A 16,079-nucleotide genomic window follows, 5' to 3' on the forward strand; every position below is an offset into this window, starting at 1 on the left:
GTGTCACCGTGTCGTGTCGCTCGGCTCCGTCTTTCCCACAACTGCTTGAACTCGAACAACGTTTGGATGCCCCGTTCGGGCTCTCCTGTCTCCTATTCCAGAACGCAAACCGGACTGTGTACCATATTTACACGTCCTATTTTTTTTTTTTTTTTTTACGACATCTTTCACACTTTTTTGACAAGTCCGAGCACTTGCGTTTGTGCACGCGCACAGGTAGACGCGAGGCTTGCCCGGAAAAAGAACCCGTAGTGCAGGTTGCATTTTTTTGCTTGTTGTTGTCGTTGTTATGTAGCAAAGTCAAGCACAATGGAGGTGTTTACGGGTACAGTTTGAGGTTGCTTTTGAATGCCCACGCTCCGAAAGTGAAGTCGAAACGACGGCGAAGCAACATGAAGAGCGTGAAGAAGAAGCTGTACGTGCTCATGGACGTGCTGTGCGTACTCGTCGGTGAGTCTGCCTCAAAGTCTTCCTTGACTACGAGTATTTGTGACAGTAATTTTGGAATGTTTGTGTCATTATCACACACACGCACAGGATGGTGGTCGGCTTTTGTCCCTCCCTTGCTATTTCTAGTCGACCGTTCTTCCTTTGTGATCTACTTTTGCCAAAAGATTCCCCCCATTCTCCTCCTCTGGCGTGCACAGAGCAGGAAGCAGGACTGTTTGTTTATGGAAATGTGATATTCTATTTTTATTTGCCAAGAATTCAACTCGGAATGTTCGGCGTCCAGTGTCAAAATGTCCACGACTGCGTTTGTATCTATGTTGTGCGAATAAGTACCTAGATTTAAAAAAAAAAAAAAAATCCCTGGGAACGTAATTTGTGGGTCCACCAAGTAATTTGTCGTAAATTATGTACCATTAAAACCGCAAAACGCAATACTAGCAAACAAATGACTCTTTCCTATGTTATGCTTGAGTCAATTAAAAGTTTTATGATTTTGGTGTATTCCATAAATTTGACATCGAGCCGTGTCCAGGTGGCACAACGTGACCTCATTTTCTGTTTGGAAACACATATTTCAGCTTAAAAGTTTTGGAAAAACAATTGGGAATCAATACATCGTCAGCTTCTTTCTCCTTGACTCACGCGTCAAAGGTTCACAGGAATTAACTGTGCTTTTTTAAAAAAAAAAAAAAACAATTATTATTACTTGCTTGAAAAAGTGTCAACAGTAACCGTTGTTTTGTAAGTTACCTCCACTGTGTTCAAAGTGTCACCTAGCAGCAATGGGTAAATATTCCTTTCTCATAACGTTATCAATAGTTAGCTTGAAATTTAACAATATATATATTTACCAATGGTATTTATGAATGTACATGGGAGTATATTTTGTTGCTGTTAGGGCTATGGGGTGATCCTTGGAAAAATGTCCATGAATCCAAAACGTTTGAGAACCCCTGTATTTGACCGCCTGGAGTAAAAAAGTGTTTTATTAAAACCTATTCATGGGCAGGGTGGCAATTTTTGCCTTATTGGGATAAAAGTCTCCTAACAGGCCACAACCAAGGAAATAACACTTCTTTTTCGTTTAACGCATAAACAAAGGGCAAAAAAGATGTACCCTCTTGCGGGCAGCGTCCCAAAACTGGTACGGGTATCTTGTCAGTTCTGTGAAGTGGTACATACTAGAGATATGTTCATTAAGGAATTCTTATTCGAGAACGACACTTACGCATGAATAATACTGATGGATTAGCATTTTGAAGACATACTTGGTTGCATACAGAACTTTCTCCCTTTCTTCTCTTGGAAAATGCTCCATGTGTACTTGAGGCAGCCATGTTGGGTCAGGAAGGAAAGGGAAATAACTCCGTGTTAACTTTGACCGATGAGTTATCCTCTCCTGATACCAAATTATGGTTTAAGATTAAAACACTTAAATGTTTTGATATACTGAAGGATACAATGCGTGAAAATCATGATGTCCCAAAAATGGGACGCTGCCCACGAATGGGTTTTTAACCGTGTTGTACTAAGCATCCACGGTGAATCTCCTGTAAGTGACAAATACATACAGTTGACTACATAATTGTTGTAGTCGTTGACATTTCAGGCTCTAGGACTTTCCACAAAGAAATTCTCGTGCCCCCAAATGATCTGTGTCATTGTATTGTACATGTATTTATTTTTCTTACCCTTATTTTGTTCTGTTTTATACTCAAAATATTACATCAACCTGTCGATAGATTTAAGATGTCACATTCACATGCAAATGTCCTTTAAAAACCAGTCTTATTTTAAACGAGTGAATAAATAAACCTAATTGTTTGTGTTTTACCATTTAATAATCGGAGTGAGAAGTCTTGAAAAAACTAAAGTAAATTCTGAAAACATTGCGTTTGGAAATTTACTGGTAACACGGTGTACTAATGGTTATCAAGTCCGCCACAGAGTCAAGCTGTTCTGCATTCAAATCTCTGTGGAGTTTGTTCCTTCCGTGCTTGTCTGCGTTTTGTCCGGGTACTCCGGCCTCCTGCCACATTCTCAAAAAAAAAAAATGCATGTTAGTTTATTTTAACAGTCTACATTGTCCACTGGCGAATGCTTGTTTATCAATACGTGCTCTGTGATTGATTGTCGACCAGTCCAGGGTACACCACCTCTGGTCCAAAGGTCTGACGTCAGCTGTGATAGGCCCCGGTTTATTCCCACCTTCATGAAAACAAGCGCTCTAGAAAATTGATGGTGGGATTTAGCTCTTGAAGTGTCCTGCGGGTTTAGCTTGGCTCTCACCATGGCTTTGTGCTACGTAAATATCCTCCATCTGTCGGTCTGTTGCCACATCCGGTCATCCAGGTCTCAGATGCATCTCACCCTTCGTGTCCCCCACCACACACACACACACACACACACACACACACACACACGCAGACACACACACCACATAAGAAAGCTTAAGTGAGCAGGACGAGGCTGTGCAGTAATGACTTGACAGAGGTGTAATTATGCTGACCGTCGGCTCATATAAGCACAAAATACTTTTCCGGTTGGGTTAATAGTTTTGTTTGCATGTAAGTGATTTCCATATCCCTGGAATGTAATTTTTGGAACATTAAATACTCCATTTTTCCACATTCTGCTTTGCGAAGGGAATTAAAGTGTGGGAAAAGCAGCACTTCTAATCTGGGAGTGATTCCTTTTGTGTATTTCATACTTGGACCTGCCCTTGTCAAACAGCCTCACTACTGAATGAATGTCTACTCATTCAGTGTCTCATGTAGCTCTTTTTCTTTGAATACAATGTTGCTGTCTGTTTTACTTTCCCCATTAATACTGAAGTCCTGTGTTGATTTGCTGTCTACTCTCTTATTAATTTAAATTTTGTTTATTCCAAGTTTTGGTACTCGTTCTGAAATGGCCTAAGATCCCGCTAAATGGGAAAGTAATACAATAAATCATGTCAAGGAAATATGTTGAAGTGAAACATCTCAACTGAGCAAAAAGCTTTCCATGTTGGGGAGGAGCTCAGTTTAGGCTGGGTCGTTGGAAGTTCCTTAGAGTATCTGCTACATGTAATCTGCAAGTCATTTTCTTTTGAGGGTAATGTAAAATGGGTTTCAAATTATATGAAATGGTTTTTGGTTTTATTCCTTCTAAGTTTGGGAGTTGCCACTATATATTTGCATAAAATTATTAAATTGAATTATCTTAATAAAATGCACGCTTTGGTAAAAGAACCTTTCTCAAAACAGCACTGATCAGAGTCGCCGCTTTTGGGGGTAACCGTCCTGTTTCATGCAAATGAGCCAGTACTTGCCTTGCAACCCTCGTGAGGATAAGCCGGTAAGAAAATTAATGGATGGTTGGATGAGCCAGTACTTGTCTACTGTATGATATGCATGCAGGAATACATCTTTGCATTACAGTGGAAGCCGCTATTCATGTGTGAAAGGGATCAGGCTGAACCGCAATGAATGAAACTCTGTGGATAATTGACTGTCATTATAATAGCACAAATATGTATGTATGTTTAAACCCCCCAATTTTTTTTAATAAGCAGGGGAAAAGTGTTTTTGGGCTTGGTTCCTTCCTTATTTTTTTTTTTTTTTTTTTTTTTAATATTGTCATGAAGGGAAAGTTTGTAAAAATGTTTCTGGGGATGGTGGCAATACTTGTCATCTAAATAGACCAACTGGTGTGATGCAAACCTGCATCTGCCCAAACAACATAAATAAATGTGGTCTAAAGATGTAATGTTTGAGGTGCAGCCATCATTAAATTACAGAAGTAAATAAAGTGCCACCAGGATTTGAATTTGAATTGTACAGTGATCACATTTTCAATGGTTGTATTTCAGTGTAACTTTTCAATGTTCACAATCCAACTGGCTCCAATTCGCTGTCTAAAATTCACCGCCTGTGCCACCAGGCAGCGTTACTTCAGGTCAGAACCAAACACTCACTCATTCGCAGTTACGCTTTCTTAGCCACGTGAGAAAGCGTAACTGGATTGGCTGGCTGTTGCGTTCATTGTGCCTGGTGGCACAGACGCTGAATTTCAGCCTGCAAATTGTAGCCAGTTGAATTGTTAACATTTAAAAGTCACACTGAAATACAACTATTGAAAATGTGATCACTTTACATTTCAAATTCAAATCCTGTTTTCTGCAGCATTTCAAATTCAAATCCTGGTGGCAGATATTTACTTTCATATTAAATAAGCAATGAAAGGTAAAGTGTGGTGGTTACCATTTAAATAAATAGGATTGGGATGATTCATCCAATGCCAACTATATAGTATGTAACATTTGACATTTGTACAGTATTATTTTCCCTGACAGTAAGGCCAGAATTGAAACATTTTCTTACACTGCAGACAGTCAATCAGGCAGGTATGGCTTAAATCTGAAATAAATCAAAAGTTGTTTAAAGTTTTTCTTTTTATTAAGTACAATACTTTAAAAAAATACTTTTCAAAAACAGTTTATATTTGTAGTTTTCAGTTAGACTACATTTGCATTAAATCCTGTGAACAGTTTTTGGTAGTACTACGAAAGCGGAGTATTTTTATTAACGTAGTACTTGGTGTCCAAAGTTTGAGAACCACTAAATTTAGTGTAAATTGTTTCAACTCGCACAAACCAAACTGTGTAGTTTAACGTGTAAAGGTTGTGAAGTATGCACGCGTGTGTACACTGAGGAGGAATAAAGTGAGTGTGCAATGGCTGCAACAAGAAACCTCCGGGCTTACCTCTCCCAGGGCACAGTCGTCAGTAGATGTACCTTTGCTCACAAAGGACGCACACCCACATTCCGAATGATTACACACGAAGGGAGTTGCACATCTGTTGTTTTGAGTGCTGAAATATAAACACCATGAAGGGTGTCTGTCTAATACAAAATTCCCTTTTTTTCATTTTTTTTTTTTTTAATTTCATTGTTTCTTTTCCAGAAGCCCTTCAGCATAAAAACACCAACATTTCCGCACATTATTCTCATTTTATTTTTGGGTGGTGCTGTAGCTTTTACTGGAAGACTGGCACGTTGGGAAGACGGCTGTCGTGACGTTCTCAGGGAGTCGTTTCTGTGGGAGCAATTTTTCCTTAGGAAGGCACCATCATGGAAACAGAACGCGCATCTTCCTCTGAGACCCAAACAACATCTTTTTTCTCACGGTTATGTTTCCCATAGCGCATCCGTCGTTTGGCTAGGAAGTATAAAGCCTTTAAATGGGATTGCCATGCAAAAGTACACAACGTTGTGCCGTGGAGTACAGACTGCCCGGGTAGCCCACAGTGCTGGTTTGCGCCTCGAAAGTCAACAAATATGTCGACTGAGCTCAAGTACACACTCTTCAGTCGATATGGAAATTAAGTTGTCTAGTTATATAGTTGTAGTGATTGCTCAATAACACTCAGGGCGGATGGCAGTTTAGTGTGGAGTGCTTTATTGTGGTTTTAACACACCATTGGCCCAATCCACAACACTGAGGCAAACTACTCAGTGCGGTGCTACTATTAATGTACTACTCGGCAAGTACCACGTTCTTAAAAGAGGAAACATAATGGAATTTCAGTCTAATTCTACACAGACATATAGCGAATAGAGCGTGTTGCTAACCACCTCTGCCGGTGACGCATAATATAGTCAAGATTATGGCAGCGTTGCCAGCTTAGACAAACACACACTTTTCACATGTTCATGGTTTCACGAGGCCACACAAGTATGTGTGCGGATCTTGCGGCTCTTTGAATTCATTCACATTCATATTTGCTGACTTAAATCCTTCTGTGGACCTTTATGGTTTTGGGGTTTAAACCTGTGTGGGCCGCTTCTTTCATTCTATCCCCCTGACTCCAAACGCTTTTTCAAACCCAGACTCATTGACTGGCAGCCCTCGGACGACCCCGTCACCACCGCGTCCATCTCCTCACGCGGCTAAGCATGCGTGAATGACGGTCTCAGCGAAGCAGTGGGGATTAAAAATAAAAGAATCGGCAGCGGCAGGATTTAGTGTGACTGTTGAAGTTGGGCGTTCCTCCGCTGAATTAGAATTCCAGAGGCCAGCAGTGAAGGCTCAGCAAATACCTTCCGCTTGAGTCAGGCCGGCTAGGGCTGAGACTGTCAGAGAAGAAGGGACGGCGGGTTGTTTTGTTGCTCCTTGTTGTCTTTGAAATGTTTGCCCGTGCTTTTCTTACTGCATGCATGCCTTAATGAACGGGCAGAAAGAAGCCAAAAAAGTAGAAGGGCTAGAGAGACAGACGGAGGATGACATAGTTACATAACTTAAATGAGACCTATACCATGCATTTTTTTTTTTTTTGCAGGTTTTTTTCCAGATTGTCTTAACTGCCTGTGATGTGCTTTCGTCAAAATACTCCGAGGGTCAAGAATTATAGCACACACCTAAAATGTAATCATTTGGATTAAAACAATCTGTATTTTGCTCATCAACAAAAACTGCAATTTGCAGGATATTCAATTTTTTGGGAGCATTAAGTGGTTCTTTAAAATAACTTTCACATGGCACACTGCCCCTTTTCCTTAACTAATTCTACACATGTGACTACAGTAATGTAACGTGTGTATATATAACTAATTAAAACCAAAACGTGCAACATTTGGGTTCAGCATGGGTCGATTGGTCATACCAGCCCCCCAGATATTGCCAATCGATCCGTGCTTAATCCAACTGTTCCACTTAAGTACGAAGTTTGGGAATTAAAACATGGCTGAAAAGTGCAACAACCTTTGGTCGTGTTTTCATATAGTTATCAAAACACACATTTTCCAAACCTTGAGCAATGAATGCTCTCACTGCACAGGTTCTTTTGTTGTAAAGTGCACAGTAGGTGTGGTCAAAAGTATTCTCGTTTAAAAAAAAAAAAAAAATGTTTTTACTGGTGTAACTTTTTGACTGTTTTGTCAAACAAGCGTCGTCTCAGAGTACAAACATGGGAGAAGGTCATATTGCTTGTTTCCCTTACAGTACGGCAAATGTTTCAAGGAGCGCTTGCAAGACGGGATCATGTCCATGCGTTTTCACTCCCTTGGTGTTGTATTTTCCACGATGAAACTGTTTAATCGGCACGGTAGATATGAATGAAGCCAGTGCTTCAGGTTTCCGTCATTTAATGCCTAAGCTTGTTACTTAGTACTAGTCTTGTACTGCAAAGTTAGAATGGCAAGTTAATAATTCAATAGAGATTTGTATATAATAAATTCATTGCATGATTGAAATGTGTGGTCCATACGGCTGTGTTGTCTTATGCAATACGTACGAAACAGTTTTATCAAGTACCGTCCCATCTTCTCATTTTTGATCAGTGTCCCTTTTTCTCGAAAGTCAGCCAGCCCTCGCAAACGCAAATATCCCACCTCCGCACGTAGACAAAGTCATTCATCAAGCAATGCTTGGGTTGCAGTCACGTGATAATCGCCGCCATTTCTACAGACAAGCTAGGCGTTGCAGACGACATCACGTAACGTCCACAGACACTTGTGTAAGCGGCGAGGGGCAGATATTTTTTGCGTACTTTAATTCACTCGACGATGTCACCAAAGCTAGATATGTACAGAAGATCAAACTCTGTGAAGATATCGATCCATATACTCTCCACAACGACCTACTTTCAAATGATCTGAAAGACTTCCGTGAAGTAGAATATCCGGACAATAGAAATACACACGCTTACCCGGCGTTTACAAAATGATCAGAAGAGACTTTCAAAAAACCAATTGCCTTGTGGACTCGAGCTTCGTTCAGATCTGCACGTCGTATATTTGCAAGCCACGTTTATTGCCGTTTTTTCGATAACTCCATTGTATCTTCTCCTTCATGCAGTATAATCTTTGGAACACGGAAAAATGGCTTCCCAATGTCTCTGTTTTTGCGATTTCCACATCTGTAGACTCAACAAAAATCTGGCATGATGACGATGGACAGCTGACTGCTTGTCTGCAACAATGGAGGTCAAGTACCTGGATGAACAAGCGTGACGTCACGTGCAACCCAGCCTTTATGTGCTGTTTATCAGAAGCTAACGCTAATTCTCCTAATTCCTCTTCTGTGGACATTTAGAAAAAACAGTTAACATATTTGTTTAGCGAGGTGTGCCATAAGAACTTGTTTTGATTCAGTTCTCTTGTTAATTTACAATGTTTGAGCCCCGTCTATGAGAAGTGCTACTATGTAAACAACATTAATTACTAATCAACAAATCTCATTTTACCATTTGGCTTTGATATAGCTTGGCTCTTTCTCAAAAGGGATTCTGGATCTTTGCCCAGCCTTGCTGCCAAGTCATGGGTTGAGAAATTCATTGTTGGGGGCAATTATTATGTAACTTGGTACCGCTCCTGTGGAACAGTGGGGTGGAAATTCAGAACGTGCACATTTTTGTAATGTACATGTACTTGGTTTCATTTCACATTGGGCAGACACTCCAAAGACCCAAACATTTGATTATATATCTATTTTGATATACTCCCACAACACTCAAAAATCTAATGATCTGTACCGTAAATGGATTCAATCAATAATGGATGCATCTTTGGTTTAGTATGTTAGCAGTTAGCATCAATTTTGCCTCATTTTATGTTTGCTTGTGCTGCTTTATTGGCTTATCACTCCCAAACGTTCTCCCAATTGACCAGAGAGACAAAACGTGGTTTTATGTGACTCTTTATGGTATGCTTGGAATGTCTACGATGCAAACACCAAAACCGACTTGGACATTGGTTGTGAACTGATTCAGACCTGAGAAAGGCAACTATCGTAGCAAAAAAAACCCTTAATACTCATAGTTTTGTTTTTTTTACAATTTATAATAGTTTTCAGATGCCTGTAAGAGTTCTGACATTCCTCAAGGAAAATGTACAAAAGATAAAGAATGACATCACACTTAACGTCCACTTGTCACACTTAAATTCTGCTTTTGCTATCATGATGACCGGAGCTAGCGCATGCTTGCCACCTCCACCGCTATTTTTTTTCCCACCTCTATTAATAGTATAAATCTGAAATATACCCAAATTTTTGATCCCCAGTGATAATTTGAAACTCATTTTACCGTAAAAGGTAGTGCAAGGAGGCTGCTGTTTTATTGTCGGTCTATCGCAGCTCGTCAAAATACCCTGTGCTACTTTCTTACTTTTACGTTTTGAAAGGGTAAGTAAAAGAAACAACTAAGATAGTAATCTTGCACAAGTGTGCACGCCTTCTAACAACTTGAATCTGGCTCTGTTTAGATTTGACAAAAAGTTACATGGGAGTCAACACTCACCTGCCTCTATTAAAAGTGCCTTGGGCTATTTCCAAATAAAGTTCAGCGGTTCTCGTTAGTTTTTGTATGACTTTTTTAAAAAAATTTGCAATTACTTCAATCAGTTCATTAAAAACTCCCACCAAAGCAAATGTCTACCCATCCACATCCAGACTGCAAATGCGTCTCGGTGAACCCACCACCGGCTAATCCTCCACTAAAGTCACAGAAAGGCCATTGGTGTGTACTTGACACTTTAGTTTGCGCACGTGAGTTTTATTTTGTAAAGTGACTGGCGTGCCATGCACATTGTTCACTTCTGTGTGAACGGGAATCATTTTGACAACGCAAGCAAGTCTTTGCTAAACCACCGACCCAAAAAAAGAGATTGTTTTTACTTTGTTATGAGCCTAGCAAATTCCGCGTGGAATCCGCATGTGACCTTGACGCTGCCAAGAGACAGGAATATGAGAATTGGCGCAAAGAGCGCTCTCACACGCGTGATCTTGAAGCAACACCTTTCTCTCTCTCTCGACAGGCCTTGAAAATATGCGTAAGAAAGAAACCAATGAAAACAACAGCTGGGTTTGTCCAAGAAAAAAAGAGAAGGAGAATAGACGTCCTCGGTACGGTTGTGCAAGTGCAGCAGGTCGGGCAAGTAGGTGCGAGGCGCATAGCAGTGCCGTCCAGATGGAAGTTGGAATAAACATCCAGACTGCGAAGTGCCAATGCGGTTCCCCAAGGGACGGTGTAATTGCACATGTGCGTTCTAAATGGGGCACGCTCTATATTTACATGAGCGCGAGAAGTGTGTGGGAGGATGCTCCACACAAGACAATAACAGGCAGGCGGATGGACGGATGGCTGGTGAAGAGTCAATGGACTAAAAACAGGGCAGGATGTTAATGAGAGGGGCAAGTCTTTTGCTTTTCTGCTTGTCACGGCATCCAGAGATTCAAATTACATTTGCGTGAAAATGTATTTATTTATGGAACTGTTTTAAATACAATCCTGTTCATGTTAATTAAAGTGACTTTAGTTTTGCAGTGTACTTACTCCCAAAATATTTCATTCACTTAATATTGTTTTTTTTTTTTAAAAAAAAAGACTTTATTCTTGTAAAGTTTATTTCAATTATTCTCCCGCACCCTGAAAACTCACCTTTGTTCTCGTCTATTTCTTGTAATATTCCAACGGTATTCTAGTAATTTGTTTTTTTTTTCTTTTGAAATGTTTTATAGCAATATTAATCTTGTAATGTTTTTTTTTTTTTTTTAGAAGGGGGGTAAAAAGAGGTTTTCTCGTAATACTGCTTACTGTATTTCTCGTGATATACTACCATCCTCTGCCTTCTAGCAGGCACTACAATTTGCACGAGATTAAATTGGCCACGTTCCAGACGGCCAGCCCGTAGAAACCGTGCGTCCGATCCAGAGTGACGGTTTTCCCTTTTCCATCCTAAATAAAGTCAATCCACGCTGTCAGCGAGACATCTGAGTTAAGCCCCAATGAGACCGAGGACTCGCTTTTTAAGTGGTGTCTCTCAGTCTTGCGGGCTTGTCTCGTGGTCTCTCAGAGGCCCAGTTTGTCTACAGATGTCTATTTTTGACCAGCCTCTGCTTTGTGCATTTCTGCATGTTTTTTTAGCAGTTTCTTTGAGTACACAATCGGGATGTCACGTAAGATTATTTTCCCCCTTAGACCAGCAAAAGCATTCCGTTGACGTTTGAATCCACATTGTTCACGCTGGGTTTACCACTACCATGAATCTGTTGTGGCACCACTGTAATAATCACTGGAACATCCTTCAGTCGACTGTAGTGACTGATTCACAACTTTGACAGCAATTGTGCACATAACGGAAAACCTTTGACTAAGTGTCCACAGTCGTGACTGATCCAGTCATGAAAGAAAGCAGCCTTCATATATTTCGGTGACTGCAGTAACAGATTTAGTCATCAAGACACATTTATATACCGTAATTCCCGGCCTACAGAGCGAGTCCATTTAGTACATACAAACGCTGAGGCCCCATAGCTCAGTGGTTAGAGCATTAGTTTGGTAAACCAGGGATCGTGAGTTTGTATCTCAATGGAGCCTCTTCTCCCCAAAGAGGTGTTGTGTCAGGAAGGGCATGTGGTGTAAAAACTGTGCCAGACAGATATGAGCGTTCATCTGAGATGTTACACTGTGGCGACACCTAACGCAGTGATTCCCAAACAATGTACCAGGGTGCATTAGTTTGCCGTGGGAAGTTATCCAATTTTATGTACTGTAATTGCTAATAAACACATTTATTTCCAAGAAATAATGTATCTTTATTCATCTATTTATGCCAGTGAGGCACAATGACAGACAGAACAAAAAAATCCTTCATACAGTAATTAATCGATACATTTTTGGTGACATTTACTTTTGTTGGTGTGCCGTGGGAGTTTTCAATTGTAAAATATGTGCCTTGGCTCTATAAAGGTTGGAAATCACTGCCCTAACGAGACAAGCCGAAAGAAACTTACTTACTTTATACTCTGCAGATATGTAAAAGCCGCAAGTGCCCACATTGAAACACAAGATATTTACAAAGAAAGACAACACAGAGTTTAACGATAGTGCCGCCGTGCTAATGCTAACGGTAGCGCCGCGCTAACAGGGCCAGTTTAAAAAAAAAAAAAAAAAAAGAAAAACATACCGGTAAAAATCACTAAGACACAACAGTAACACACTAACGCTAGCACAGCGCTAACAGGGGCGGACCGGTAAAAGTCACTTCCTCGGCACATATATTCCACCAGTCTCACTCTTACCTTTTCCGATCGAGTGCCCCCTTGCGGCCGTTAGAAAAAAATGCACAAATTAGCCGCATCATCGTATAAACCGCAGGGTTGAAAGCGTGTGAAAAACGTCACGGTTTATAGGCCGGATATTACGGTATATAAAAAAAACGGATGGGCACTGTACTAGCGGCTGATGCATAACTTTAACCCATTCATGGGCAGGGTGGCAATTTTTTTCCTTATTGAGTTAAAAGCGTCCTAACAGGCCACAATCAAGGAAATAACACTTCTTTTTTGTTTATGGTTTGGGTTATATGATAACTTTACTAGTTTATAATCTCGTCCCAAAAATGGGACGCTGGCCGCCAGAGGGTATTTGGGTTTTCTTAGATAACAAATTGTGGCTTCAGATTAAGACACTTAAATATTTTGATATACTGAAGGATATAATGCGTGAAAATCGTGATGTCCCAAAAATGGGACGTTGCCCACGAATGGGTTAACATCAAACCTAATGCATTTTGAAGAAAGCGGGTTTTAAAAAGCTGTCCACTCTACTGAGGTTCAAGATGTTTTGCAACGCATTTAACAGAAAACACATAAGTTTACCAACACATTACAAGTACTTTTAGGTGTTGTTGTAATTCATTCACGAAATTGAAGTGACATTTACAATGCTTTTTTTTTTTTTTTTTTTTTTTTAAACAAGCAAACATAATTTGGCCAACTTACTCATATGTACCTTTTTAATAAATTATGTGTTAAAAGTGTTAAGTTTAAAGGCAAAAACTCCTCCACATTAGTGTTGGCTGATGTCATGTTTTGACACAGCCAGTTCCCGAGTCAGCAGTCTGGAAATATCTGAAGTCATATTTGGAAGGCGGTGGACATAAAATATAGTTGGACGCACAAGCATGCAAGCTCTGGTATCATTTTATGATGCCCTGCCCCCACCTCCCAATTTACGTTGTTTACAAGAAATGCAGCAGAGGATGCAGAGAGGGGGCTGCATCCTTCCAAAAGCTACAGCGTTAAATCCCTTTCAGGCTTACCTGCAGACAAAATGTCGCTTCCAGGTTGTATATTTTGTGCAAGAAATTAGAAGCTGGCCGCACAAATGCCAACGTGTCCAGAAAAAGGAGGCGGCTGGTGGACGTGGTGGATGTGCGCCGGCCATTCGTAATCATCTCGTGCCTAAAGTAGGGCTGGGTAATTTGGCCTTGAAATGAAATAAAACCTCAAATTTAGTTTTTCACAAAAATTGGATTTCCAAATAATTCCACACTTTATTTATCGAAGGCAAATGACCTAATATTATTCAAAAGTTTTATTTCTTGGTTTTGCTTCTGGGATTTGCATTATTCCTTTCAGTACTTCCAAGCTTTGATGCGGTTTTTACTAAATCCAATGTCTATTTCTTCAAATTAATATCTTTGTTTTATAAAATGTCCCTTTAGTCCAGGGGTGCTCAATGCGTCGATCGCGGGACGGGGAACGTGAGCTGAAAGGCGACGTGTGAGAAAATAGAAAGAAGGGAATAATTTGCGGTTTAGGCTTTTTCACATTTTGGCGACAGTACTATTGTTGTGAAGCACAACATAAATTTATTTTATGAGCAATTTATGCAGATGGTTCGTACATTCCAGTGGGTTCACATACCTTTTCTTCCCACCACAAGGTGATGTCCCACTGTTTTTATAATTAGCATTTGAGGATGAAATGTTTAAAAACAGTGTATGTATACCATTTCTCTGAAGTGAATTTGCATTAAGATTTGCATGGTGAGTGGGTTTAAATGCTCTGGCTGGTTGCATATGACATAATAAAAAGAAACTTCACAAATGTTGTTTTGGAACCTATTTAAAATGCCGTCAGCAACAGCGGATGATAAGCATTTTCCGCGTAGGGAAGCAATACGTGTGTACGTTTCCTGATTCCTCAATGGAATATGGGTATGGCAGTTTGTCAACAATATTATGGGAGACGAGCAGAATGCAGTGAGAGGCGGGAAGTTGCTTTCCACATTTGTCACTGCGTTGTCTTGAAACAAGTTTCATTGCTTTCAGTAATGATTATTAACAAGGTGACTCAGTTTCCTAACAGTAATGTTTCCCATTTCCTTTTAGGCGCATCACCAAAGTTAAAGTTCAGCATATCTTTTAATCTTAGCTTCCTCCCGGGTGTATGACCTTTTTTAAGAATGTCAAAAGGAAAAAATCCTAAATCTATTAACATGGTTTTCAACGGGGACATCACTAGTCTAAATCCAAACAAAGCTATATTGAGGTTATTTTCTTAATAACGATACAGTAAAAGGAATATCTCCATTTTCAAGACTGAAATCGGGCTGAGCGATTGTGTGATGGAGGGCGGACGAGTAAAAACGGGATACATCAAGGTACAACTTGTAACTGTCTGTGAGTTGTCTGCTTTTTTGGGTTAAAGTGCATCCCTCCAAGGTTGCTCAGTGATTTTATCATATAAAGGCTGATTGTTTGTTACTCATAGCTTGCTTTCCGCTCTTTTGGTCTTGAACGTGTCTGAGGGGCAATCATGCTGCTTGTTGCTATGTTCCTAATCAAATGTCAGTACTCGTCACCTTGGAAACGAGACAACACAGACACGGACTGTATGGATGTTGTAGTTAAACTTTTTTTATTGTGGAAAAATACAACTTTATCTATGTGATTAGTTTTTTTCTTTAATATTGCACCTTTCAGGAAGATTACAAAAATACAACTATTGTAAAATATTTAAAACAATCATTAAATTCTCCTGATACTACTACTTATTTCCTAGTTTGTTTTTTTAATAACATTTTATTTGTAGCTCTTTTTTCATATTCCAACTTTTTCTGGGCAAAATTTGACTATTTTGGTCTTTTCAGTGAGTCTCCTTCATGTCTCCATATTAGGATGACAATACCCACCTTTTTTCCCCAGAAAGAGTACTACAATTTGGAGTAGACCACAGGTCTCAAACTCAAGGCCCGGGGCCAGATCTGGCCTGCCGCATGATTTTATGTGGCCCTCCGAGGCAAATCATGTGGATCAACTTCCATGATTTTTTTTTTTGTTCAAATCTGTTCCAAAATTACAAATTGTCATATCATAAATAACGATACCGTTGAGCAATTACCAGCATTTATGTGTTACGAAACAACAATAATTGGAAAAACCCATTACACTTGATTTCTGATTCCAAAACTAGTTCATAAATTTCATGTGTTAAAATGATTAGGCGGTTAAAGATTTTTATCGTTTCACAGCCATTACGGCCCTATGAGGGAAACCTTAAGTACAATGTGGCCTACGACAAAAATGAGTTTGACACCGCTGGTAGAGTGCTGATACTTGATAAAGCCGTTACATCATGCAAATGTAATGAACTTTTTTAAATCAAATATTGTTAAATTTTATTTTTTTTTTGAGGAATAACTCATTATTATAACTTAACTGATATTTTAACGGGATGTTGGTGTAGTGGTATTGGAAGGTTTTTTTTTTTTTTTTTTTTTTTTTAATCAAACTTGAGTGATGTGAGGGTGGCGTTCCGCATGAGCTGAAGAATTTATTTTTCTTTGCTCATGGTGGCTT

At 39.7% G+C, this 16,079-nt stretch overlaps 1 protein-coding gene across 1 annotated transcript in view; it reads left to right on the forward strand.

The window, feature by feature from the left end:
* Nucleotides 1–16,079, forward strand: part of plpp2b (phospholipid phosphatase 2b) — a 29,098-nt gene continuing 13,019 nt past the window's right edge. Inside the window, exon 1 of the mRNA XM_061825702.1 lies at nt 1–450. Within this exon, the coding sequence (XP_061681686.1) occupies nt 393–450 (58 nt within the window). The 5' untranslated portion in view covers nt 1–392. The remainder of the gene's footprint in view (nt 451–16,079) is intronic.

Source organism: Syngnathoides biaculeatus, chromosome 7 (assembly GCF_019802595.1).
Source record: "Syngnathoides biaculeatus isolate LvHL_M chromosome 7, ASM1980259v1, whole genome shotgun sequence".
In the NCBI taxonomy this organism is placed as follows: Eukaryota; Metazoa; Chordata; class Actinopteri; order Syngnathiformes; family Syngnathidae; genus Syngnathoides; species Syngnathoides biaculeatus.